This window comes from Alexandromys fortis, unplaced genomic scaffold, assembly GCF_014885135.2.
Source record: "Alexandromys fortis isolate MF-2015 unplaced genomic scaffold, M_Fortis_MF-2015_v1.1 scaffold_81, whole genome shotgun sequence".
Taxonomy (NCBI): Eukaryota; Metazoa; Chordata; class Mammalia; order Rodentia; family Cricetidae; genus Alexandromys; species Alexandromys fortis.
The window spans coordinates 4,044,944-4,070,668 of record NW_026067960.1 but is presented as its reverse complement, the minus strand read 5'-3'; the positions used below and the strand labels follow the sequence as shown (position 1 = coordinate 4,070,668).

Sequence of the window (25,725 nt, the reverse complement as noted above, 5' to 3'; positions counted from 1 at the left end):
ACCAGCAAGGACACTCACAGCTACTTCCACCCACGTGTACCCAGGACAGCCAGTGTCCACAGCTGCTTCCGTCCATGTGTACCCAGGACAGCCAGTATCCACAGCTGCTTCCATCCGCATGTACCCAGGACAGCCAGTGTCCACAGCTGCTTCTGTCCACGTGTACCCAGGACAGCCAGTGTCCTCAGCTGCTTCTGTCCACGTGTACCCAGGACAGCCAGTGTCCACAGCTGCTTCCGTCCACAGGTACCCAGGACAGCCAGTGTCCACAGCTGCTTCCGTCCACAGGTACCCAGGACAGCCAGTGTCCACAGCTGCTTCCGTCCACGGGTACCCAGGACAGCCAGTGTCCACAGCTGCTTCCGTCCACGGGTACCCAGGACAGCCAGTGTCCACAGCTGCTTCCGTCCACGGGTACCCAGGACAGCCAGTGTCCACAGCTGCTTCCGTCCACGGGTAGCCAGGACAGCCAGCAGGTGGCTATCCCAGGTTTCTGCAAAGTCACAATGTGGCTGCCAACTTCAGTCCTAGGTCTTCAGTGGAAATTTGCTATACTCTGAGCACAGACTTGTCCAATTAGGACAACACAGTGCTTGGAATGGACTAGCCCCAACCAGCTTGCCCCTGCTGGAAACAGAAATCCTGGGGAGAGCAAAATTCCACCCTTTCATGGGCCAGGAGCTGGGTGCTGGACTCTGGCATGGACACCGCCTCTCTGAGCTCTCCAGGCAAGCTTTGTCCTCTCGGGCAGATGAGTCTTCCAGAGAGATCTTTGTTCTAGAAAAGTCAAGGCGCCCACAGGGGAACACTGCCACTGGAGCCAAGGCCCTAGATGCACCCCAGAGTTCTCCTAACAGAACCCTGGCCCACTGGTAGCAAAGGCCAAGAACCTTGTGGCCCTCTCAGCCTCTCCTTCTTACCCAGCTTCCTGGCTGACTCCAGACCTGTGGGCAGGGTCTCCAGCATGCGGTCTGAGTTGGCCCTGTCTCCCTGAAGCCCCTTCCTGCAGCACAGCCATTCCTGCTGTCTCCTCCATAGCTCACACATGCCAAGCCCATCATCTGCGGAGCAGCCGTGTCCTGGAGGGAGACCCTAGGCCCAGCCCTGTGTTTCCTTCCTAGGTCGCCCTGACTAGGGTCCCCACCAGTTGCTATGGCTTCTGCTGGTCTGTGCGCACTGAGCCCTGCTCTGCCTTCCAGCCAGAAACGAGAATCACCTGCAACTGCAACATGGGTTAGGGAGCCAGGTTGTTTGGGTTCAAATCCTGATTTTACTACCTCCTGTGTGCCCTTGACCCCTGACTTAACTTCTCTGTGCCTGCAAATTAGAGTTAGACAGTTCTTCACTCTCAGGCTCTTTCAGAGTCTTCAATGGGCACGAGAGAGGACCCCAGGAATGCTCAGCAAGAGTGGGGAGCAAGGAGGAGCAGGGAGGGGGAGGCCTGTGGCTTCACACTCCTCAGGGCACTGGGAAGAGCACACGATCATTTAGAGGTGAAGGCTGCCCCAGGGGAACTTAGGGCTCACCACTGTCCATGCAGATTTTCCATGTAGATGCGTGAGAAACCAGCCATGTCAGCAGAGCAACCGCAGCAGGCTCAGAACCCCAGGCCCAGGCATCAGCCCATGCAATGGCTACCACCCAGTTAGGCAGAAGCAGCATTAGGGACAAACAGAGCATTTATGGATGGGCGTGAAGGCAACCCTCACACCTGGGGGAGGGGGGGCAAAGGGCCCCCTCTGCTCAAGGTGCCAGTCCAGTGTCACATGTCATAGGTCCAGGTCAGCACCATGCCCCTGCTCAAAAACACTAACTGAGAGCCAGATTTGGTGGTGCTTGCCTGCAATTTCAGCACTCAGAAGCACCGCGAAGTAGATTGGGCCAGGGTCAGGTGCATAGAGAGCTTTAAGCTAGCATGAGCTACAGAGTGAGACCCTGAAACAGGGTCTCTTGAAACAGGGTTTAGTCTTTTCTGAGCCCAAAGTGAGGTCATTTTCCCAAAGGCTCCCACCCCATCACCCTTATTTGCACACACACACTCACCACTTCTGGCCTTTCAGAGTCTCCAGGTGTGTTTCTGTATTTACCAGCTAGAAGCAGACCTTACCCAAGTACGAATATGCGCTGGGCCCAGGAGCACGGAATGGGAGCTCACTGTTCAGAGGATGCAGGCAGTATGGATACAGGGATGGGGATAAGGGGTGGATAGATGGGTGGATGAGTGATTGGATGCATGCATGTGTGGGTAGGTAAGTAGATAGGTAGATGGATGGATGGATGGATGGATGGATGGATGGATGGATGGTTGCATGGGTGGGTGGATGGATATATGCATAGGTATACGTGTGGATGAATGAATGGACAAATGGATGTCTGGCTGGTTGATTGGCTGGGTGGGTGGATGGATGGGTGGATGGATGGATGGATGGATGGATGGATGGATGGATGGATGTGTGGCTGGGTGGATGGTTATGTAGATGACTACATTATGTGGGTATGAGTGTATGGTGACTGGCTGGCTGAGTGGATGGGTAGGTAACTGGGTAGATGCATGCATGCATGGGTAGGTGAGGAGATGGCTGGACGGGTGGATAGATGGACACACAGAGGGTGGTTCGACCCTATTGTCCTGATTAAACACCTGAGGTTTCATGTCCGTGGGGCTGATCTCTGACTATCACAGATGCTTCTGTTCCAGCTGGTCCCACACAGATACTTAGCTAATACGTCACACAAATGACCTCTAGTCTTGTCCCCTCTGAAACTTCATGAGCTGGGCCTCCGTTGTCCACATGACTGTCAGTACTCTGATCTGCCAAGGAACCACAAGAACAGGCCATTCAACTCTCTGCCCACAGACTCCAGTGGCTTTTCCAGCCCAAAGTCTTCCACTTTCCTCCCTGAAAATGGATATGGGGGGGGGGGTAGAGAGAGGGTTTAGAGAGCACTTGCTGATCTTGCAAAGGAACTGGGTTCAGTTCCCAGCACCTACACGAAAATTTACAAACATCCTTAACTCCAGTTCTAGAGGATCTTGCACCCTCTTCTGGCCTCTCCAGGCACTGCACACACATGGTTGCATAGCTATATGTGTGGCCAAACCCCCATATAAACATGCCAATAAATAAGTAAAACTTTTTTAAAAACTCAGATTAGCTGTAGCAACAACCCTACTTCCTCAGTACCAACTTCCATCCTGCTTCATGTCTGCTGCTGTGATAAAACGCCCCATCCAAAGAGCGCCTTCGAGGGTTAAGAGGCTTGCTTGAGTTTACAAGCCCAAGTTGCAGTATGTCAAAGTGAGGACATAAAGGCAGGAGCTGCAATCAGTTACCCACATCACACCCACAGTCGAGACCAAAGAGAAATGAATATATGCTTGCTCGTTTGCTTGCTCTCAGCTAGGTTCCTCCATTGTTATGCAGTTCAGGTCACTGGCCTAGAGAGTGGTGCTGCCCACAGTGGGCTGAATCTTCCAGCCTCCGTTAGCAAGCAAGGAGATCCCCTCCAGGCATTCCCAACTTAATGGACATATTTTGCTATGAATTCCTTATGAAGACTGTCTTCCCAGGTTGTGTCAAGCTGATGGTAAAAACTAACCAGCATACGTAGCTTAAACCAGGTGCGTTATTTCACTTTGGAGTGATAAAATCCTAGAGGGAGGAAGAGCAGAATTGATACAACACCTTCTAGAAATCACTAGAGACCAGACCCCCTCTTTTTTGAGCCCCTCTACACTTAATACAACACTTCTACTTCATAATCCAATATAGCTGCTGGTGTTCCAGGCATCAAGTCCCCTTCCCAGCCATCAGGAAAGAAGGTGGATGTGGAGAGAATGTTCTGGAAAATAGCACACACGACTCCTCCATTTATGTCTTGCTGGACAGCACTTGGGCACAAGTCCATGTGCTTAGAAGCTAAAATGTACAGACTCTTGGCCCCCTCATCCCCAACATGAGGCTGCTGAGTGCTGTGGGCAGCTGGCAGCTCGGCCTTCTGAGTGAGTAGGAACTGGTTTGGAGGTCTTTGGTTCATCAGTACACAGCCAGGGGCTGGAGAAACACAAGGACCAAGTTTGGGGATGCAGTCAACAGACAAGAACCAGTCTGGGTACAGGTATTGTTGCCCACACAGGCCAAGGCCTGTGGAGAACTCAGTAGGAAGGAAAGGTTATGGATCAGGAAGGTAGCCAACCCAGGCCAGCGGGGAGAGGGCTCAGAGGAAGGGACACTTGGGAGAACAGAGGGGCAGGGTGTGTGCGGATCCTCCCAAGGACCAGGGGCCAGCTCCCAGTCCCCAGCTCAGCCATGTGCTCTGACATGGGAATGGTGAGAGGGCTGTCAGCCTTTCTGCGGGTCAGAGATCTGCCTCACAGGGTGGGCCATCTATAAGTCATAAAACATACAGCAGGAAACCCGTCCTCCTTCGTACACTGAGGGAGCCGCAGAAAGAGCCTATGTCTGGGTTCATTTGGGATTGTCACAGCTGGGAGGACTACTAGGACTGCTATTTCTTAGAGAACAAACCATCCCATTTATCCATAGGACTAGGGTCACCAACCCCGCCCCCACAGCTGGAGTGAGGGGGAACGGAGCCTCTCTTTGCTCCTCCCACGATGTCTCAGGACCCTCCTGTCCCCTCCCACTGCGTCGCAGGACCCTCCTGTCGCCTCCCACTGCGTCTGAGAACCCGCCTGTCCCCTCCCACTGCGTCTGAGAACCCTCCTGTCCCCGCCCACTGCGTCTGAGAACCCTCCTGTCCCCGCCCACTGCGTCTGAGAACCCTCCTGTCCCCTCCCACTGTGTCTGAGAACCCTCCTGTCCCCGCCCACTGTGTCTGAGGACCGTCCTCTCCCCTCCCACTCCATCTCAGGACCCTCCTCTCCCCTCCCACTGCGTCGCAGGACCCTCCTCTCCCCTCCCACTGTGTCTGAGGACCCTCCTCTCCCCTCCCACTGTGTCACAGGACCCTCCTGGTCCCCCTCAGAGCCTTTGAGCCCATTCTTTGGCATTAGCACCTGAATCCAGCTATCTCCTACTTCAAAAACACCCACAATGACTCAGGTTTTTGTGAAGTTCAGCAAACTAAACTTCTGTGTCCTTTTTCAGTGCCAAGCACGTAGCGGCCATCCTCCCCCAAATCCATTACCAGTTAAAGCACAGCTATTATTTTTACAGCAGTGCTCAGAAATGGCTTGCAATCTCTAATTTGCTAAATTGATGTGTATATTGACTAAATAAATATTCGGCACGAAGCCCGCGTCCCCTCCACACTTATTAATCCTCGGGAAATGGAAACACAAGACACGAAATGAGCTTCTGCTCTGAGCTGCAGACAGGAATACATGATGTTGTTTTCCTGAGTGTTCAGGGACTCGCATCGCTGCAGCAGGGACCAGCCAATCAGCAAGCGCCAAGTTTTCCATGACGCACTTGTCTGGCCAGGACGTGCCTGGGTTGCTAAGGCTCTTCTGAAGTTTAGAACAAGAAACTTTTACCTCTCTAGGTGGGGGAATCAAGGGGAAGCAGCTGTAGATGGGGTATTTGGGACCCTTATGGCTTCAGTGTTTGCAAGAGAAATCAGAACAGCTGGCAGGACCCATAAGAGGCACCCTGGGGAAGGGCCCTGACCTCAACAATGGGGATATTAGCAACCTTGGCTTGGTGGAAGAGGCCCTGTCCTTGGTTGGCAGCGCAGTTGCCATGGTAATGTTCACTTGATTCTTTTCTCACTGGGGCTCAGCTCACCACATGCTGGTGTGTCCTGGGGGGCTCTGCAAAAGCGGGAATTAGGGCAGGGCCACCTCTCAGTCTGACCCACAGAGTATTAGTCTAAGGTGGCTTGTGCCATGGGAGCAAGGAGTCCCAGCATTGGGAAAGAAGTGTGGCAGGGGAAGTGGGCCCAGCAGAGGGGAGCACAGCATCCTCCTTTCCCCCGAATGGAAGGCTGTGACTCCCCGAAGCAGGCATTGCCTCTCAACGTTCCCTTGGCTCAGTCCAGAAGCTTCCATGCTGGGCAGACGCTGGTCCAAGGGCTCCGGCTGAGGTAGGCCTCTTCCTTATCCCCGGCTGTTCCCTTGAGCAAGCTGCACACGCTTGTTGACTCTGTTTCTTGATGTATATGGTTGAGAGTCGTTATGGGATCACTGCGGCAATGTCTCCATCACCTGCCCCACATAGGCTACCTGCTGCCAAAGTCAAGGGCCATCCATCTACGTTCAGACGGAGTTCAAGAAAGGGACAGCAAGTGCAAAGGCCCTGGGGTGGAACATGGCTTTGGGAAAGTCACCAGAAAAGGGCTCACAGATGGGATGGTGGCCTAAGATGATGGCGGGGGGGGGGGGGGGTGGGGGTGGGGGTTGGGGTGGGGGTGGGGGGGGGGGGGGGGGGGGGGGGGGGGGGGGGGGGGGGGGGGGGGGGCCGAGGGCCAGTGCTGGTCACACAGTCCTTTGCCAGGAGGATTGTACCCTACGCAGTGACAGGCCCAGGAGGCTCTTTAGAGGATGTAAGCCTCAACCTCCACAGTTCCAAGGACACTTGCAGCCCATGAAGCTCCTTCTGGTCAGTTTGGAGGACCAGGAGACTTTGTGAGCTCTGCAGAGTACAGAGATCTCCCTCAAGATACCACCTGATCACGGGCCATTAAAATAGCCAGCAACTGCAGCTGGTAAAGGCATGAGCAGAGGCCCCTTGGCTCCCACAGACCACAGGCAGGAGTTGGGAGGGGCTCAGGCCCTAGCATCTATCCAAAAGTTCCTCATAACCTGCATCCTATCTTCTCGTTTAGACTGCCTGACTCAAGAGAACATTCTAGAAAGACTAAGTCAAGCTTCCTTTAGTTTTTCCGCAAACAAGAGACATGAGGCGGGCATGAGGAGGAGAAGAGGAGTCACCCAGTGTGCCCACATGGAGGGGATTGGGTGACATGGTTGTGGGGCCTGGCAGAGCTCTCCCTGAGGTACCAGCCCCATGAGAGTCTACTGTCCAGAGCAAGAAATCCCAGCACTACTTGGCTTGGAGATGTGGAACGCTTTCTGAGAATATGGTGGAAAGTTCTAAGCCTGGATCTGGCGGGGGGGGGGGGGGGGGGGTGGGGGGGGGGGGGGGGGGGGGGGGGGGGGGGGGGGGGGGGGGGGGGGGGGGGGGGGGCTGCTCACTGCTGTCCACACTCACCCCTCACCCTACCCAGTCCATTGTGGTTTATAGTTCGTGTCTACACAGACATACTCTGTGCAGTCACCGGCATCCTCCCAGGGGGTCTGCCTTGGTCTGGGGTCCGCATCTGGGGTCCGCAGTTGACTCCCCAACCTCGCTCTGCAGACGCCCAAGTTTCCAGGCAGAAGCAGAAGTTCTGGAGTCCAGAATGCCTCACTCTGGGGAGGGAGGGGGCCAAGGGCTTCTGAGGCCATCGCGACACCTTCCTGCAGTGATCCATCTTGTCTTGGCTGAGACTGGGGAATTGCTTGGAGGCGAAGCCGCATCTTGAATATTCATCTGATTTATGGTCGCTGCGGATAGCTTTATGAGTCCACCCGCCTCTCCCTCCAGCCGGCCATCAATCTTCCCTAAGATGGGGCCTCTGCCAGCAGCTCATGAATTAAAGAGGCCCCTCCGGCCCTCAGCCCGCCGCCCTCCCCGCGGCGCGTCGTGTCGTGCCGGAGGAGGACCTGACCAGAAGTCACAACACTGTGGTGTCTTGCTGCAGTGGCGGCTCTGGAGACCTTGGGTGACTTCCTGGTTGTTTGCTCAAGTGAAAGAAAGTCAGAAGCCCCAAGGCCCACCTTGCTCAAACTCTGAGCCTCAGTTTCCCCATCTGACTGGGGGGTAGGCATAGTCCAGTTCCCTCTGCTTACCTAGGGAGAGTCTGAGGCAGGGGGACAGGGCTGTGTGCCAGAATTCAGTTACTGCAGTTAGCTCTGCTGTCAACGTGAGAGAAGGGGGCTGGAGGGAGGAGCATGACGTGCACAGCAAATGCCCCCCAGCCTGTGGGAGGGGCTCTGTGGAAGCCTGGCCCTGAGGAGCCCTCCATGGGCTGGAGGTATTGTGGGGTTTGTTTAGGACATGGCAGGTGCATTGGGCTTTAGTTCCATGCTTGAGAAGCCACTCCAGAACATTTTCTGGAGTCCACCCCTTAGATAGGAACCTTAAAAGAAGCCTGCTGGTCAAATCCTAGGCCACCTGGTCCCAGCGTGCCCTGTATGTAACGTGGAACTGGACTAGGATGGGCTCATCTGTGCCCGGTCGCCTACACTGCCTAGGCCTGCAAGAGAAGGAGCTGCAGCTGAGTGGAGGTGACAGGTCACCCTAGCTGTCAGCAGGACACTGGGATCCTGAGGCCTTCCAGGGAGCAGCCTGTCTCAGGTACCCTGAGTGTCGGGCTCCCACGCATTCCAGGGCCCTAGGTGCTGATCTGGAGATCAGAGAGAGGAATCGGAGACAGCCCCAGCTTCTTTGCTCAGCATTGCCCCCTTGTCTCTTGGGGCCCCAAAAGGTCCAGAGCATTGGTCCCCGGGTTTTACCTGTCAGGAGGGATCAGAAGACACACTTAGAAGAGCTCCCAAACTCTCACTCAGCAGTCTTCCCCAAGACCCACCCTCACCACTGTGAGCCTCAGTTTCCTCCAGTACAAAACAAGAGCCACAAGCCCTGTTCCACATGGGACACTGGTTTAGACTGGCTCTGAGGAAGAACCCAGAGTTGGCGCGGTCCTGGACCTGTCAGCCCCCTCCTTCCCTACTCCTCAGCCTATGTGATCCTAGAGACGAGATCCAAGTGTCTCCAAGTCACAAGCTTGGTTATGAGAGCAGAGGACCTTGGATGGAGGTGTGGGATGGTGAAATCCAGTGAGAATTTCCTGAAAAGGGGCAGAAGAAGTAGAGCAAATGTCACAGAGGACAAAGTCCTCACCTGTGGAAGCCGCGGGAGGTTCCTGACCTGGACTTTCACCACTGCTGACCACGCTGGCATTGGTGGTGTTTATCCCACAGAAGGGAGGGGCAACAGTGTGCAGGCAGGGCTGGGCACTGGGGCAGCAAGTCAAAGCTGAGGCCGCCAGGGATAATGGCTTTCCGGGTCACCTTTGAGTCCCTCTTATGAGCCGAAGCACAGACAGGTAGGGCCATGAACTTCACTGCCTCTCTTCCGTCACGGCAGATGAGTGACCGCCCAGCCCCTACTGGTGAACTTTGAGAACTGCTTTGCAGGCTTATATACTGGGGAAAAGGTGGAAATAACACCCAAGTGACAATGTTGGAGGGAGAAAGTGACTGGAAAATCTGCAACAAACAGGGACCTCTAAGAAATCAAAGCGAGTGGATGCTCAGGAGGTAGAGACGTGCACTCCTCCATTACCTGTCCATCAAACCATCACACCCGGCAACCAAACATCTACCCTCCTGTCCATCCACCCACCCACCTACCCATCCATCCATGCTTCTGCCCATCTATCTGTTCATCTGTCCATCCATCCATCCTTCTGCCCATCCTTCTGTCCATCCATCCATCCATTCATCCATTTATCCATTCATCCATCCTTCTGTCCACCCACCCATCCATTCATCCATCCATCCATCCTTCTGTCCATCCATCTGTTCATCTGTCCATTCACCCATCCATCTATTCATCAATCCATAACACCAAGCAGCCAAATAGCTACCCACCTGTCCATCTACCCACTCATCCATCCATCTGTCTGTCTGTCCATCCATCTATCTATCCATCAAGCCATAACACCAGGCAGCCAAATAGCTACCCACCTGTCCATCTACTCATCCATCCATTTGTCCATCTATCCACTCATCAATCTATCCACCCATTAGTCTATCTATCCATCCATGCATCTATCCAACTGTCTGTCCATCTACCCATTCACCTGTCTATCCACTCGTCTGTCCATTTATCCACTGTCCGGTCGTCCACCCACCCACCCGTTCATCCGTTCTCGTGTCATCCCTAATTGCACATGTGTGGGTAAGGAGGTGGCAGATGCCTGGCCATGTAGACAGCCTGACAGATGGGTGAGCGAACGGGCGAATGAGAAAGTGGGAAGATGGCTGGATTAGTGGGCAGATAGATTGTGGTTAGATGGATGTTCTGGTGGTCAATTAGATAGATCAACAGACAGATGGATGAAGAGACAAGTGGATTGCTAGCTGGCTGGGATGCCTATCCCAGGGCTAAATTGTCTTGTTCCCAAGGGTAGTGGATCACAGAGGCTTTAGCCCCTGCCTGATGCTGCAAACATTAGCCAGGCCGCAGGGGTCTAAGCCACAGCTCCCGCAGTCTGATCATTACTGACTCCTGGGCTTTCTGGCCGACACTTCCTGGAACTCGCCAGCTCTCAGGATAGCAGTGACATTTCACGTCCCCTCTAGCAGTACCTGGCCTTTCTCTGAACACGGAATCCAGCTGTTTGCTAGCTTGCCCCCCCTGAAGGGACCCTCAAGCTGCTGCAATCAGAGGCTGGTTTCCAGAATGAGGGGACACCTAAAGACTCAGTCCCCTCTTGCAGCTGCCTGGCCCCAATCTTCCCACAGATCCACCAATCTCCTTAATTACCCTTCAGTTAGGATTTAATTTATTGCTTGGTGGCAAAGCAAGCGCCGAAGAAAGAGTTTCCCTGGCAACCAAGTTTTTAAACACAAGATTCTCTGTGTTTTCAAAGCCACTTCTCATCTAATTTCCTCCCTGGAAATTAACTTGAAACTTGTCGGCTACTGGAAAGTTCTGCCCAACAGCAGGCCTGCACGTGTGCGTGAAGCCATCGAGGTCCTCTCTCCCTTGAAGAGACCCATGCTGGAAAGTGTTCCTTTCTCTCCATCTCTGTTCCAGAATGGTCATTATGAACTGGCCATGGGGGCTTGGCTTGACCACCAAACCTCCAGTAGCTGGCTTCTGACTTGTGGTCACCCAGATTCCCTGGAGGTTAGAACTGGGGACACGAGCCTTCACGCAATGTGTCTAGGCCTGAATGCACAGGTCCTGCTGGCCTCATCTCCACAGCTTGAAAAGAACAGCCAACAAAGGGTCTTTCTGGGCACCCCACCACCACAAACCTAGCTCCCCAACAAACAGGATACAGCCTAGTTCAGCCATATGGGTGACATTTCATAAACATCCCCAGTGCGTGGTTGGGGCACCATTTCTCCTGTCCCCAAGCCCTCCATCCATGCACGGTACAGCCACTGATGTAGCCCATCCCCTCTTTCTCCTCCACCCCAAACCCCGAGGCTGTCGCAACCTCTTGGAATAGGCCTTCAGATCCTCATTTTCCAAATTCATGTCAATCCACGGGCTCTACTCAAACGTGGCTCCTCGTGGTTCCCTGGCTCTTCATGAGCTCCCTGTTTGCCTGCTTGTTTTAGTGGTGACAGGTGTCATGTCCCCATGGCATGGGGAAATTGGGATGGTCCTATTCCTGTCTTGGTGATAAGGTGGAAAGATGGATTGTGGGTAAGTACAGGGTGACAGCTGGTCTACTGGGGGAAGGTAATGGTAGAGACTGAGTGGAAACTGAAGGCAAGAGAGGGGTGAAGAATAGATGACGTAGGACACCTAGAAGCATAGATGGCTGGAGGATGTCAACATAGGTTGTGAACAGAAGAGGAAAGGACTGGTCAATAGGCAGGAGGGAGGGAGGAAAGGAGGAAGAAAGGGAAAGAAGGAAGGTGGGCTGTCTAAATAGGTAGGTTGATGGATGGGTAGGTGGATGCACGAATTGGTGGGTGAGTAGATGAATGTGTGGCTGGGTGGCTACATGAATGGGTAGATGGAAGGATGGGCAGGTAGATGAACGGGTAGGTGGTGGGTGGATGAGGAGATGGATATATAGTAGAGATAGACTGATTAATGGATACCTGATGGATGGGTAGTTGAGTAAATGGCAGATGGGATGGGTAGATGGGTGGGTGAGCAAAAGAAATTAGATGGATGGGTGGGTGGGTGACTGGAAGGGGAGCTGGTGAGTGGAAGAATTGACTAGTGAATGGACAAGGCACATCCCAGTGGCATCTCTCAGCTACACAGGCGAAATCGCATGCCCTGGAGTGTGGTCCAGAGGTGACCATCAGACAGCTATGACTGAAACAGAAGAGAGAACCTGTGAGTTTTTTAAATAGTCACTCCTGAAGTGTTGGGACTTGAAGACGTTTGTCAATGACCCCTAGAGAAGGATGGAGTCTTCCTATGGGACCCATTCATTTGGGAAGCCAATCCCAATAAGCTCATCTAAGCACTTAGGCTGAGTCTAAGTGCCAGGCAGTCAGCGGGCAGTTGCTAACTATTCATTGGAAAGTGATGGATTGATCCTGGCCACCTGCCATGGCGGAGAACCATGGCTGACTGGGGACAGCACAGGCATATTACTTCTCAGAGCGCATTCCCATGCCCCACCCCCAACAGCACTGGGAGACGTTGGGCCTGCTGTCATCCACGCCGCTTTCCATGGAGTGCCGTGACCTTCTGCAGTAGACTTGAGGGTCCAGGAGACATGCTTATTTTGATGGAACCACCCAAAACAGCAAGGCCTACCCACATCTGACCCAGCTGGTATCGAAGGCATGAGGGATGGCTAGAATTACAAGCAAGGTCCTGCGTGGCCATTCATCCACAGAGGCAAGAACAACCAGGAGAAGAGGTGCCCCATGCTGTGCAGCTGTTGGGAGATGGAGGGATACAGCTGGTCTGTTCTGCTGAGTTAGAAGGTCATTGGACCAGGAAGGGGCCACAGGCCTCAGCCGAGGCCAGAGGAAGGTTCAGATTCTTTCCGGTCTCCCTCAACTCCAGCCTCAGCTTGCACGTTCTCTTCGGGTTCCGAACAGTTGTGGGGATCCTAGCTGAGGTTGCCAAGAGATTGGGTGCATGGTATACCTAAGTGAGGGCTTACCCACAGGCTCTGAGACAGGACAGCCTGTCTCAGAGTGCAGTATGGTGGCAGGGGGGTTAGGGCTCTCGGTTCTCAAGGGCTGCGTCCTAAAGATGAGACAAACGTCCCACCATGACTCTGAGGTCTATCAAACACGCTTGACTCTTTCCACCTCTCACCCTCCCCAGCAGGACAGAGGGAGCATCAAGAAGACAAACTCACTTCTGCTTTAACTACAAAGTGCTTAGTTAAGTGCTCAGCATACAGTAAGTGCTCAATAAATAACCATTATTAAGGGAGGGTGCGACAGAGGGAATCGGACAGATCAGAATTTAATTCAGCCATGTAGATTTACTGTGCTTCTGCCCAAGGTGGGGAGTGGGGGCAATGACTATCTTCCCTTCCCATCTCTCTCCACATCCGACTTTGCTGCCTTGTCCTCTCATCCCTTTTGCTTGCAGCCTGTTGGGGAAAAAAAAGAAAAAAACAATGAGAAGAGAAAGTCAATCTGGCATGCTTGGCTGAGCCCTGTCTCTCCTGGCCGCAGCTCCCTTGGTCTTGATGTTTAATTTCCCGGGGTCAGGAAGAAGTATGTTGATGATCCCAGTTAATTCAAAATGTAAATTCCATCTCCTATCAGCTAATGGCGCTGAGCTCCACTTTACATAATGGGGGAGCGACTGCCCTGTGAGTCATCAAGCCCCTTGGCTCCCTCTTCTCCAACCTCTTCAGTGCTTCAGACAGATGGTCCTGGCCTCTGCCCACCTTGTGGCCAGGCCTGGGTTCACCCTTAGGAGTAGAGTGTTCTATTAACAGTGGGACACAGGGCAAGGGGTCCATGCCAACTGCAGAGGATGGGCTTAGCCCAAGAAGCTCCAACTGGACAAAACCAGTCTGGGCTCAGTCCTGGGCAGCTCAGCCTCCCAGGTCCATTTACCTGGACCTCAGCCTGAGCAGGGAGCTTGTCAACAAGCAAGACTGAGTGCAGGGGGGCCTACCTTTGCCCAGCTCTGTAAAGCTGTCCCTGTGCTCCGGGGAATGGCATCTGATATGATGGCCAAGGTCTTTCTATTATTAATGTCTTTGGGTGACAAGACCCCAGTCTGTCCTCTCACCGGCCTCTGGGCTGTCAAACAGGCTTCTTCCTACCTCCCCAAGGGGTCTTACCAAAGCTAGCCCTATGTCTTACTGTCAGACCTAAACAGCTCTTCAAGACCCCTGAAAGAGCAGGCTTCAGGCTTCTGCCTGTCATCTGTAGCCTGGCCTCTAACCAGGCATCAGCCAGGACAAAAGGTGCCAAGCCTCTGGGGTTGGCCTACGACCCTGAGCCTCCTCTTCTGCACCTGTCCTTTGCAGTGCCAACACTACAGCTAGCCCCGTGGCTTCCTTCTGCCGGCAGGACTGGTGAGGGTCCTGGTGTCTTGGAACTAGGGTCTCTTCCCTCTGCTGAGTAGGCTAATCTGGGCTCATGGCAATGGTCAAAGTCTGTGTGTTTCCTGGAACTTGAGGATCCTGGTGGTCTCAGCTCTGCCACCTGCTGGCCAAGGGACTTTTTGCTGTGTCTGACTTCTTTGGCCTTAGTCTCCCTTCCTTCCTTCCTTCCTTCCTTCCTTCCTTCCTTCCTTCCTTCCTTCCTTCCTTCCTTCCTTCCTTCTTTCCTTTTCTTTCGAAGGTGCTTTTTTTGGTTTTGTTTATTTGTTTGTTTGGTTTTTTTTCTGAGAGAGAGGTTTCTCCGTGTAGCCCTGGCTGTCCTGGATCTCACTCTGTAGACCAGCCTGGCCTCGAACTCATAGAGATTCGCCTGCCTCTGCTTCTCAAGCGCTGGGACGTGTGTCACCACACCTGGCTTATCCAGTTATTAATGTGATGAATTCCCAGGAAGCTCACAGACCTGAAATTAAATGACTTTGAACCTGGGGTAAGTCTGTGACTGTCCCATCTCCTTTGAAACTCTGCCATTTCTTCTAGAAAGAAGGCCTGTGAAGCATGGGTACCTCTTAGCGGGTGACAATGCCTGCCTCTAGCTCTCCCTTCAGAAGGCAGCTGCTTTCTGATATGAGTTAAGTAAATGTTTCTTTATGTTGTATTTTTTCTTTTTTTTTTAAACAAACTTTATGAAGCTGTAATTCAGATACCATAAAAGCTGCCCATTAAAACGCACGATTTAATGGATTTTAATATATTCACAGGGCGGTACAAACTTCCCCAACAATCTGCCTTGGAACGTTTCCCAAAGGAACTTTGTACCCTCTGAGCACTCCTCAGCCTCCTGTTCCCTGGACCCCTGGGCGCCACCAAGCCGCCTCTGTCTCTCAGACCAGCCAGCTCTGGTTCTCACAGAAATGGAGTCAGCTAGCTCGTCTTTGCTGACTGGCGTTTTCAGTTATAATGGAGAACGTGGTTGTCGGACTGGGACTGTAGTTCAGTTGGTAGAGTGATTGCTTAGAACACGTGGAGCCCCGGTTCAACCCTCAGTGCCACACACACTGGGTCTTCTGATGCGTGCCTGTGATCCCAGTCCTGGGGCATAGAGGGAAGAGGATCAGGAGTTCAAGATCAGCCTCTGCTGCTGCACAGAAAGTTTAAGGCTAGACTGGACCATATGGACCTTGTCCAAGAACAGAGAGAAGGAAGAAGAGGGGGAGGAGGGACGGGCGGAGGAAAGAAAAGAAAGGAAAACATGTTGATTTCGCAAGGAATGCTGGGTTTAGTGCATAGTTGTAACCCTGCTTTCTTCCTCCCAGTGGTTTTGGTTAGTTGTTTGGGTTTTGTTTTGTTTTGCATTGTTAGGAACTGAGGACCTGATGCATGTTGGGTAAGCACTCTACCACTGAGTCCTAGGCCTCGTCTTTGAGATTTGATTTTGACACAAGGTCTCACTAAGTTGACTAGGCTGACCTTGAACTCAACTCTGCAGCCCAGACAGGCCTTGAACTTGTGCGCTGGCCTCATCCTCCCAAGCAGCAGAATGACAGCCCCACGTCACTGTCCCAGCTTCTATGGGTACTTTTCCATTTGAGAGAACTGACCTTTGGCTCAAGCCGCCATCACCCACGGATGGTGGAGATGTTTGGGCATCAGCGCTAGGGCCTGTCTAAGACCCCTGACCCGGTGTGTTCTGATTTGGGGTCTCTTCTGTTCCTTTGCCCTCCCCCATTGCTCCCCAGGCTTGGACGGTGGGAGAAGGGCATCCACAAAGCGCAGAACAAATGACCAGTCCCCACTATCGACAAGTTCCAAGGGACAGCTGCGGGCTGCCTGTCTCTCCCCCATGCCTTCATCTGGAAGTAGAGCCTACAAGTTTAATTATGCAATTAAAGTCATTTTCCTGAGCTGAGCAAATATTTACGAGCCTATCTCGCTGTAAACGACTGTGCCTGGAGAGTAGGCCTGCCACTCAGACTGGCAAACGCTGGCTCATTTGCATATCCCATTACCAAGGGGCTCCCAGCCTAGCTGGGCCCCAGGACCTGGGCTGCGTGGGCAGGGCTCTCAGGGAGAGGTGTGAGCCACGCAAATGGCCTCACTCCGCGGCTGCTGTGGACTCAGTGACGTCTGCTGCTCCACTGTGGTGGTCCCCAAGTCCCCACTCTACGCATCTCAGAGACCTCTGAGCTTTCGTCCTGATGCCGAGGGCATCCAGGTGGCTAAGAGAACATGACTCAGAGACATAGTTTTGTAATAACAAACCCCTCATTGATCATGCCCAGCTGCCCTCCTGTCATGGCTACAGGCCTGCTGAAGTGGCCTTAGCTTGAGTTCTGACCCTCTCCTGGGGGCCCCCTTTCTCTGTTGAACTTCCTGTAAGAGCCAGGCAGGAAAACTTCAGGCCAAACTTCAGGGTCAGCGAGAAGAAAGACCGCTGGTTCCAGCTTCCCCCAACCAACAGGTGCCTCACCTCAAGTAGCCATTTGTCCCGACCAAGGGCACTTCGCATCTCTCGAGGGGGCATTTTAGCCGTTGAGGGGGCCTCCTGCTCTGATCTAGAAGCTGACTTGCAGCAAGGTTCTGGAGGGCTTTTGTGGAATAGCAGGTTGTGAGGTCAGAGGCAAGGAGAACAGTTCACAAACCAGCTGTTGGTAGAAATGGTGGCCCTGAGACAGGAGTTCTGAGCTGAGGCCAGGTCTCTCAGTTGTGTGGGCAGGTCTGGGATGAGACAGTGCCCGGGTAAATCACCTCTTCTTCCATTCTAATGGCTACCCAGTGATCTCTTCTGGAAGAACTACAGCTTTTCTCGTTCATTCCAGTGACTGGGCTATTCCAGGCCTTCATCATGATTGACGGCAGCTTGACTGATGGCCGTCAGCACCTGGATACTGTCTTAGGGTAGATGTGAAGTTTTTCTTAGGAAACAATTTTGACTTTTATTCCTTCCTTCTTTCCTCCATCCCTCCCTCCTTCTCTTTTTCTCTTTCCCCTTTCTTTCTTTTGTGGTACCCTGAAGGTAGCTAGCACTTGCTGACTGAGCTACAAACAAGCCCAGCCCAAGGATGCACCTCAGAAAGGTAGAATTGCCGGACTCGGGCCCTTTTGCTTGGGTCTCATGAAGGGTGAAGGTGACTGTGGAGTTGGGATATTGAAAGAAAGGAGTGTGCTCCTCTCCCTTCACCTGGCATCTATGAGGAGGGAGGAGGGAGGCCACACAGAAGACGGAGTGCCACCCCGGAGCTACAGTTACTCATCAGAGTTGATGAGAGAGGGGAAAGGCAAGGTCCCACCATAATACGGCTCCCACCCAGTCACACGGAGGACCTGGAGTAAAGCAGAGATCACTGTCCTCATAGGGTCCTTTTCTGTGCCACACCCCTTCTGGAATCAGTTCCCTGAATCTCTTCAAGCATCCTCAAGACCATGCAAACCAACCCATTTTGCAGCCAAGGAAACTGAAGCTCAGAGTTCCTTGCAATCACGTCAGGGCGCACTGAGGAAACAAGTTGAGCCTCGGTTGGTCAGCTTGCACCCATACTCTCTCACAGACCCCCAGAGCCTGAACTGAGCTGGGCCATCCCATGTCACCCTCAAATCCTACAGGGCAGGACATCAATGAGGTACAGGGAGACCCCGTTGCCACGTGTCTGAGGCTGTCATCTAGGAATGACAGAGGAGCTGGAGGTCAGCCTGGAGTCATTACTGCAGCAGTGACATGGGACAGAGCTCCGGCCTCATGTGTCCCAGACCTCCTGGTGTGGGCACAGATTAAGGGAGCCATGCAGGCCCATGAGAAGCCCAAGGCTCTGGTTCAAGAAAACAACCCTGCTTCTCTGAAAAGGGAAGGGAAGAGTGAACCCCAGCCCAGGTGTATGCCCCTGGTCTCAGTTTTGCCACCTGAAAATCAAGGCAATCCTGGGGGATTGTGGATCTGCGGAGGAAAAGGGAGGGAGTGTCCCGGGGTATCTAACAAGTGTGGGAACAGCCAGCTGCTGGGTGTGGCGGAGGAGGCTGCAGTGATCTGCCTGCTCCCTGAAAGGAAAACACACTCTGGGGGGGGGGGGGGGAAGTGCATAACCGTAGGGCGAAGGCACCGTATAACACACCATATAAAGTTTATGGTTTGTTTAGACTCTTCTGGAACAACCAATAAGCCAAGTAAGCAGAAAAGACCCAGGAAGAGCTCAGGCTGACCCTGGGCCAGCCCAGCGATCTCCCTTCCTTCCCAGGTAGCCTAGGGTGCAGCCACTATGTGGAGTCCGCAGGAGTGCAAATGCTCTTCCTTCTGTTTCCCCACCCCCACCCTCTGGGCCCATGGCAACCGAGAAAAGTGTTTCTCACGAAGGCCTTAAAGGAGAAGACCTGTGCCCGTCCACAGGGCACTTATGGAGAAGGCTAAGCCCCTAAGCTCAAATTCTCACTAAAACTCCTTAAACCCTCTGGATCCAGCTGTGTCTGCCCGGAAAGCTGCTAAAGAGCGCCAACTGGTGGCACCAATGACTCGGCACTTGGGAAGCCAGACACTGCTTTCTCTCCTCCCTGTTCCTGATCCCACCTCCTTCTGGTCCCCTACCCCTACCCACTCCCAGCTGGTGACCCTCAGCCAAATTTCATCCTTCCTTCTTTTTGTCTTCAGTTCTTTCTCCTGTCAAAGGCAGTGCCATAGACTCCCCCAGGGTCTCAGAGGAGCAGGATTAAACCCCAAGGTATTTAATCAGAGCGATCTCCTTAGCGTTCAAGCAAAAAGAAAAAAAGCAAAGCCAATGAAATTCACTTTTTCTATAAAAGTTTATTTTGCAATTTTCCCCCAAGAAGTGGTCAGGATGCCTGTTTCAATTATGTAAAGAAAAGTAAGGAAGGGCAGTGTATAAAAATAACTTAAACATACATACTAGCAACAAAGCAACACATATCTCTAGTTACAACTGCAGATAATCTTGCCCAAGATTTCCCCAAGGGTATTAAATATTTTGTAGACAATGGGACAGACAGGCACACATGTCTCACACATATACACACACGCACACACACATACATACACACACACACACACACATATATATACAACTCAAGTATGTTTTCTGTGCATTTGCGCTAACCTCTACAGCTAAAGTGAAAACCTGAATTCCTGAGTGACCTTGAAGTGGAACCAAAACCTGCATCATTGTCAGAGCAAACTTTGGAGAGCGTGCTGTGATTTCCCCACCCACCTCATTTGCCCCTCGCCTGTCCTCTGTGCTACTCCTTTGACTACTAAAGGTGCCCTTCTGATCTACTCAGCCTCGTGTTAGCTATCTCAAAGCTGGGGCAGGCTGGCTTTTTCCTGACTCCCAGTGCTGGGAAGCGGTGACTCAAAAGACCCCCCCAGTTAGTACTACATCTGGCTGATTCTTTGTTTCAGGGCTTGGAGTTCCCTCTGAATTTCGTAGGGGAGGTCAACATTGACTTGGTCTTCCAGATACTTGCTGATCTCCTCCACCTCCTTCTCCCAGAACTCCTTGGAGATCCCTAGCAGCTCCTCCATGTTGACGTTCCCCAGGCCTTTCAGGTTCAGGGCGTTCTCCTTAGGAATGTAGCCAATGGGCGTGAGCTTGGCACTGTCTTCCCCTTCAATCCTGTTGAACATCCACTCCAGCACCCGAGAGTTCTCGCCGAAGCCCGGCCAGAGGAACTTGCCGTCTTTGTCCTTCCGGAACCAGTTGACGTGGAAGATCTTGGGCAGCTTGGCTGCTGGGCGCTGGGCCATGCTCAGCCAGTGAGCTAGGTATTTGCCGAAGTTGTAGCCAAAGAAGGGCCGCATAGCGAAGGGGTCATGCATGATGACCTTGCCTGTTGCACAGAGACCACCGTTTACCTCCAGCCCCATCATGGCAGATTCTCTCCCCTCTTCCCCCATGGCAGACACTGAGAAGAGGGCTAGGATTGCCCTTCTTGGGGCCTGCGGGCCCAGACTTTGACTCACCCTTGTGCTCTGCAGCAGCTGTGGCCTCTGATCTCATGGCCGCTCCTACAAACACTCCATGCTGCCAGCTGAGAGCTTCGTAGACAAGGGGGACACCTGGAGCAGGAGAAAAAGGTCGTAAAAGACTAAGACGCCCAGACTCCCTAGGACTGATGGTGCTGTGTCATTGTTCAACCAAGCAGTAGCCTTCTTTCGGATGAGGAAGTTTCACTTTGTAGCCCAAGACAGCCTGGGACTTACTCTGTAGCCCAGACTAGCCCTGAACTCACAGCAATCCTCCTGCCTCAGCCACCTAAGAGCTAGAAATGTAGGTGTGAGCCACCCTGCCTGACAAGCAGCATTTTCTGTGGAGTTAGTCTTACATCAGCAGAGACAATAAACAGGAAGTCACTAAACCCTGTCACACCAGGTCTCTCAGTGAAGCAGAGCGCTGGCCTATGCTATCTCAGATCACAGACCCGGAAAGACCTCTGAGGAGCAGAAGGCTAGTCCTAGATTTAAACTTGCCCAATTAATCTAGATATGGGAGAGGGAGATCTTTGGAACCAGTTAGGAAAAAGACTCCCTGGATTTTCTGGTATCGCCATAGCCCAGATGCCCAGCCTGAACAGAAGATGCCTCTCACCTGCAGGTCTACGACCACCAAAAATGATGCCCTCAATGGGCACACCTTCTGGAGACTCCCAGGCAGGGTCGATGATGGGGCACTGGCCAGCTGGGGTGCAGAATCGCGAGTTGGGATGGGCACAGGGTTCATCTACAAGAGAGAGAAATCCCTTAGTGTGTGACCCAGAGGGGTTCTGCCCACAGCCTAGAGCACATGGCCTCTGGGGGGGACTCACCATCCTGTGGCTTCCACTCCTTGTTCTTCCAGGATGTGATGGTGACACCCTGGGCCAGCGGCTCATCGATCCCTTCCCAGTAAACTCCCCCGTCGCTGGTCTCAGCCACATTGGTGAAGATGGTATTCCTCTGAATGGTCTTAATCGCATTGGGATTCGTCTTCACGGAGGTGCCAGGAGCAACTCCAAAGAAACCATTTTCTGGGTTGATAGCCCTTAAGTTGCCTGGAAAGTTGCAAACCAGAGAAGGGGGTGTGAATTGGAGCCAAGCATAGCAGAGTTCTTCACACCTTGCCAGGCTGGCTCACGGGCTAACATTTCCTCTCTTTCTCTTCCGCTCCCTAAACCACGCAGCCATCCATTTTGACCTGCATACCGTGGTCAGCTCAGACGCCTGCAGCCTTCCTTCTTCCCTGCCCCTGCAGTAACCCTCCTTTTCTAGTTCATTGTCTATCTTTCGTGTGTGTATATGTGGAGGGGGTGTGGTGTGAGTATTCCAGGGCACACGTGTGAAGGCCAGAGGATAACTTGCAGTGGTCAGCTGTCTCCTTCCACCATTAGGTCCTGAAAATCAAACTCAGGCCTTCGAGCTTGGCGGCAAGCGCCTTTATCCATACCACAAGCACCGCAATACCCTCCAAACAGGCATGCGAGCAAGCAAAGAGCTTCTCGTGGCCCTATCTATCCAGACGGTCCTCACAAAATATCTACAATGGCACTGCTGAGGCCTTGTTGACTCTGCCCTCAATCACTCAATGCCCAGTGCCAGTCACTTAGAAGAAGGTTACAGTGTATCTGAAGCCAACCACTCACCAAGGGTCATAACTACCATCAACCCGACCCAAAGACTCACCTTGGGCATCAAACTTCATCCAGGCAATGTCATCACCCACACATTCGACTTTCCACCCGGGGAGGGTGGGGTTCATCATGGCCAAGTTGGTCTTCCCACAGGCACTAGGGAAGGCTGCTGCCAGATATTTCTTCTTGCCTTCAGGGTTAGTTACACCCAGGATCTGCGGGGGTAGGGATCCACATTTAACCTCTAATCTTTGACACACGTGTGTGAAACTGTCACGAGAAAACCCATCACTCGGTATCATTGGTATAGTAAAAGGGAGAGACAAGGGGTTTGTGTTTTCAAACTATGGGAGGGTGGGAGAGGAGGGCAGGGAATTAAAAGGAAGACAGAGAGGAGAGGAGAGGAGAGGAGAGGAGAGGAGAGGAGAGGAGAGGAGAGGAGAGGAGAGGAGAGGAGAGGAGAGGAGAGGAGAGGAGATTGTAATACTGTTACAGTTTAAGAAATGAAGAGCTAAAAAAAAAAAAAAAAAAAGAAATGAAGAGCTGTGGTCCCTTCTGCCGGAGGTCTGGGAATGCCCCTAGGATCTCCCCAAAGGTAGATCCTCAGATCTTTTCCTTGGGGATCAGGATAAACTGAGGAGTTACAAAGGAATAAACCCCCAAGGCTACTGTTGCTCTAGTGTGTCTGAGCCCCTTCCAAGGAGATGGGCACTGAAGTTCTTCCAGTCAACTCGGTACCCCTGACTCTGCCCTCCTGTCCTCAGAGATTGGAGAATGTTGGCATGGCTCTTCTTTGCCACCCCAGGTCCTCCAAATGTCTGTCCAGGATCTCCTGACCACTTACCAGCATGTGTTCTGCCAACCACCCTTCCTCCTTAGCCAGCCGGCTGGCTATCCGCAGTGCAAAGCACTTCTTCCCAAGCAGCGAGTTCCCGCCATATCCACTTCCAAAGGAGATGATCTCTCTGCGGTCCGGAAGGTGGGCGATCAGGGTCAGCTCGGGGTTGCAGGCCCAGTTATTGATCAAAGGCTCTGAAAACAAACACCACATGAGTGTATAACGTGTATTCCTGCCCAGGTCTCCAGGCTGGCCTTGAACCAGCTATGGATGGCCTAGAACCTCCGATTCTCCTGACACTACCTCCTGAATGCTGGGATGATTGACCTGTCTCCCCATGTTCAGTTTATTTGGTGTCTGGGATCGAACTCGGGCCTCATGCATGCTAGGCAAGCACTCTACCTGCTGCACCACGTCCCCAACCCCTCCATTTACTTTTGATTAGGAAAGAACGTACTTACTTTTTAAGGGAAGAGGGCACCCCACCGAGTGGAGGCACTTGATAAACTCCCCGTCGCCCAGGGCCTCCAGCACGGATGTCCCCATCCGTGTCATGATCCGCATGCTGGCCACCACATAGGGCGAGTCTGTCAGTTCAATGCCAATTTTGGCCAGAGGCGAGCCCAGTGGTCCCATGCTAAATGGAATGACATACATGGTGCGACCTGCAGAGGCGGATGGGTGGGATTGACACTACAGAGGCTTGCAAAACATCCTCACATCAACTTCCGGGTGGTACTCATGGCTGTGTCTTGCCCGACATCATGTGTTCTGTTGCCCACCAGACTCTGATTTGCAAAACTTAAAATTTTCATAACCATCCACTTGGTTGCACTAAAGCCACTTTAAATCCACACTAATGGAAAGCATCTTTTTTATTTTTATTTATTTATATTTTATCTATTTGATATCACTTATTGAACAAGCACTCTACCACTGAGCCATACCAGCATCCTGCTTTTCAGTTTTTATTTTGAGAGAAAATGTTAAGTTGCCCAGGTGGGAAGTTTGAATCCTCCTGCCTCAGTTTCTCAATGTCTGGGATGACAGGTCTGAGCCACCAGGACTAGCAGGAAGCACTTCAATAGTCCTGCGTCACCACCCATCCAATAAAACTGGCCAGTACATTTTCACATGTCTACCCTATGCAGCTCAGGCCACCCTCAGGAGCATGAACTGGGTAGTCAGGAAACTGTGAGGCTTGGGGGTTTGAGTCCACTCACCTTTCATGCACCCTGGAAACCTGGTGTTGAAAGCCTTCTCAAAGTCCTCTTCTGACATCCAGCGGCCCAGCTGGCTGAGGCCAGTTTTGGGGATGGGCACAGTGTCTCTCTGCTCCTGAGTGATGATGACCGTCTTGCTTTCGATCCTGGCCACATCCCTGGGGTCAGTCAGAGCCAGCCAACTAAAAAAGTAACAGGAATTCCTTCAGCAAAGCATCCTTAGGGATGTGTCCCTCTTGCCTATGCCAGGCTCTTCCAAGGCTAGCAGGACACAAGGAGATTGTCCATGTTCCTTAAATATGGAAACCAAACCAACAGGGGCTTTTGCTAGACCATGAGCTGGCCATGGGGAAAGGGACCACCTTCCATAGTTGTCTAGAATCTATTGGCTGGCTATGCTAACCTCACAGGGTGTCTGGATTCTGGTCATTCTGCTATGGACTCCAAGAAGGTGGAACTGGGGAGCCTGAGGGCCAGAGAGTGTGGGTTGAGGGGACTCACCAGTTGTCATATTTCTTCAGCTTGCGGATGACACCCTCCTCCTGCATGTGGTCCAGCAAGCACCCATACTCCTCCTCAGAGCCGTCACAGATGTGGATATGTTCCGGCTGGCACAGCTGGGCATTGCCTTCCACGAACTCCCTCACCGCCTTGGGCAGGCTATCGAGGCTGCCCTGGACAACCTTGGCAGAGAAGTCTAGCCCGTTATGCAGCTGAGGAGGCATATTTGCCACTGTGTGTGAGGCAGGGATCCTGGTGTCACCTGAAACAGAGGAAGAGGCTCCTAATCACCGACTCCCACAGCTCCTCCCAGTTCCTCCTGTAGACTTCGCATGAGCTGCACGTGGCCAGGGAGCTGTGTTTGTCAAGGTGAAGAAAGTGAGTCGCCCCATCTCCCATATTTACTGAAGGGTGAGTGAAACAGCCCTACCTACCTTTCTGCCTGTAGGAAGGTCTGGATCGGAGATGGGAGGGTGTCTTGCCGGATTTCCTCTGTTGACCGAGGGCGTGTCCCAGAGGGAAGGCCGACTGTGCGGGGTGACCAGCCTTCCTTGCTTTAAATACTATACACAAGGCAGGAAAGCCCTGCCCCTCAGCTGTACCCGGAGGCTCGCCTCTGACGTAAGGGGCAGGCCCTTGGCTCATAGCCATGGTCAGCGAGGTTTGGAACCGACTTACCACAATAAACCCCGGGAAGATAATGATTGAACTTGCAGTTGTTAATGAATGTTGGGAGGCTTCAGGCCCCTCTGTCCGCCATAGTGAATCCTTACACAACATTTGATTGACTAAACTTTGACCCTGCCTGTTGCTGATGCAAATTACAGGCCCTTTCCTTGATTGGCAGGTAGGGATCAAGGACAGGGCTAGCTGGGGCACCTCTTGGACTCCATATGTTGTTGGCAGCACATTTTGTGTGCCAGTGACTGCTGGTTGTCAAAACACAGCAGCTCTGAGGTGTCAACCCAACGGTCAAAGGTCATGAGAAGAAAACTCCAGCTCCGAGACACTAGCCTTCTAGACAAATGTCCCGTAACAGCTGAGGTAGCTGGGGTGCGTTATCTCACTAGTGACTGGCAGATTCTCTGGCCACCCCAGAGGGTATGGGTTGCTGCAAGCTTTATTCTGAGGGGACAATGCCTGGCACAAGAGTCACTAATGCAAACATACTGATCCCTGCTCCCAGGGTTTTATGTCAGCTCATTCTTACTGCTGCCTGAGATGGAACTCTGACCCCTAGGAAACTGAGTCAGAATGATCAATTAG

The 25,725-nt window shown here is 52.7% G+C and overlaps 1 protein-coding gene across 1 annotated transcript; it reads right to left on the bottom strand.

Moving 5' to 3' along the window:
- Positions 1 to 19,061: 19,061 nt before the first annotated feature.
- Positions 19,062 to 25,038, bottom strand: Pck1 (phosphoenolpyruvate carboxykinase 1). The gene is made up of 10 exons (XM_050152896.1): positions 24,894 to 25,038; positions 24,460 to 24,721; positions 23,959 to 24,140; positions 23,197 to 23,400; positions 22,742 to 22,929; positions 21,950 to 22,112; positions 21,097 to 21,321; positions 20,880 to 21,011; positions 20,255 to 20,350; positions 19,062 to 20,121 (listed from the first exon to the last, which is right to left on the bottom strand). Exons 2-10 carry the CDS (start codon positions 24,681 to 24,683, stop codon positions 19,667 to 19,669), a joined length of 1,869 nt encoding a protein of 622 aa, XP_050008853.1. The 5' UTR covers positions 24,684 to 24,721; positions 24,894 to 25,038; the 3' UTR covers positions 19,062 to 19,666.
- Between the last annotated feature and the right edge of the window lie 687 nt (positions 25,039 to 25,725).

Excerpts from the sequence above, each read along its gene's own strand:
- Pck1 (XM_050152896.1), bottom strand. The coding sequence starts at position 24,683 with ATGCCTCCTCAGCTGCATAACGGGCTAGACTTCTCTGCCAAGGTTGTC. Across the intron at positions 20,351-20,879 it reads TGGTGGTCGTAGACCTGCAG|GTGTCCCCCTTGTCTACGAA; the intron begins GTGAGAGGCATC and ends CTCCTGCTCCAG. Across the intron at positions 20,122-20,254 it reads AGCTGCTGCAGAGCACAAGG|GCAAGGTCATCATGCATGAC; the intron begins GTGAGTCAAAGT and ends TCTGTGCAACAG.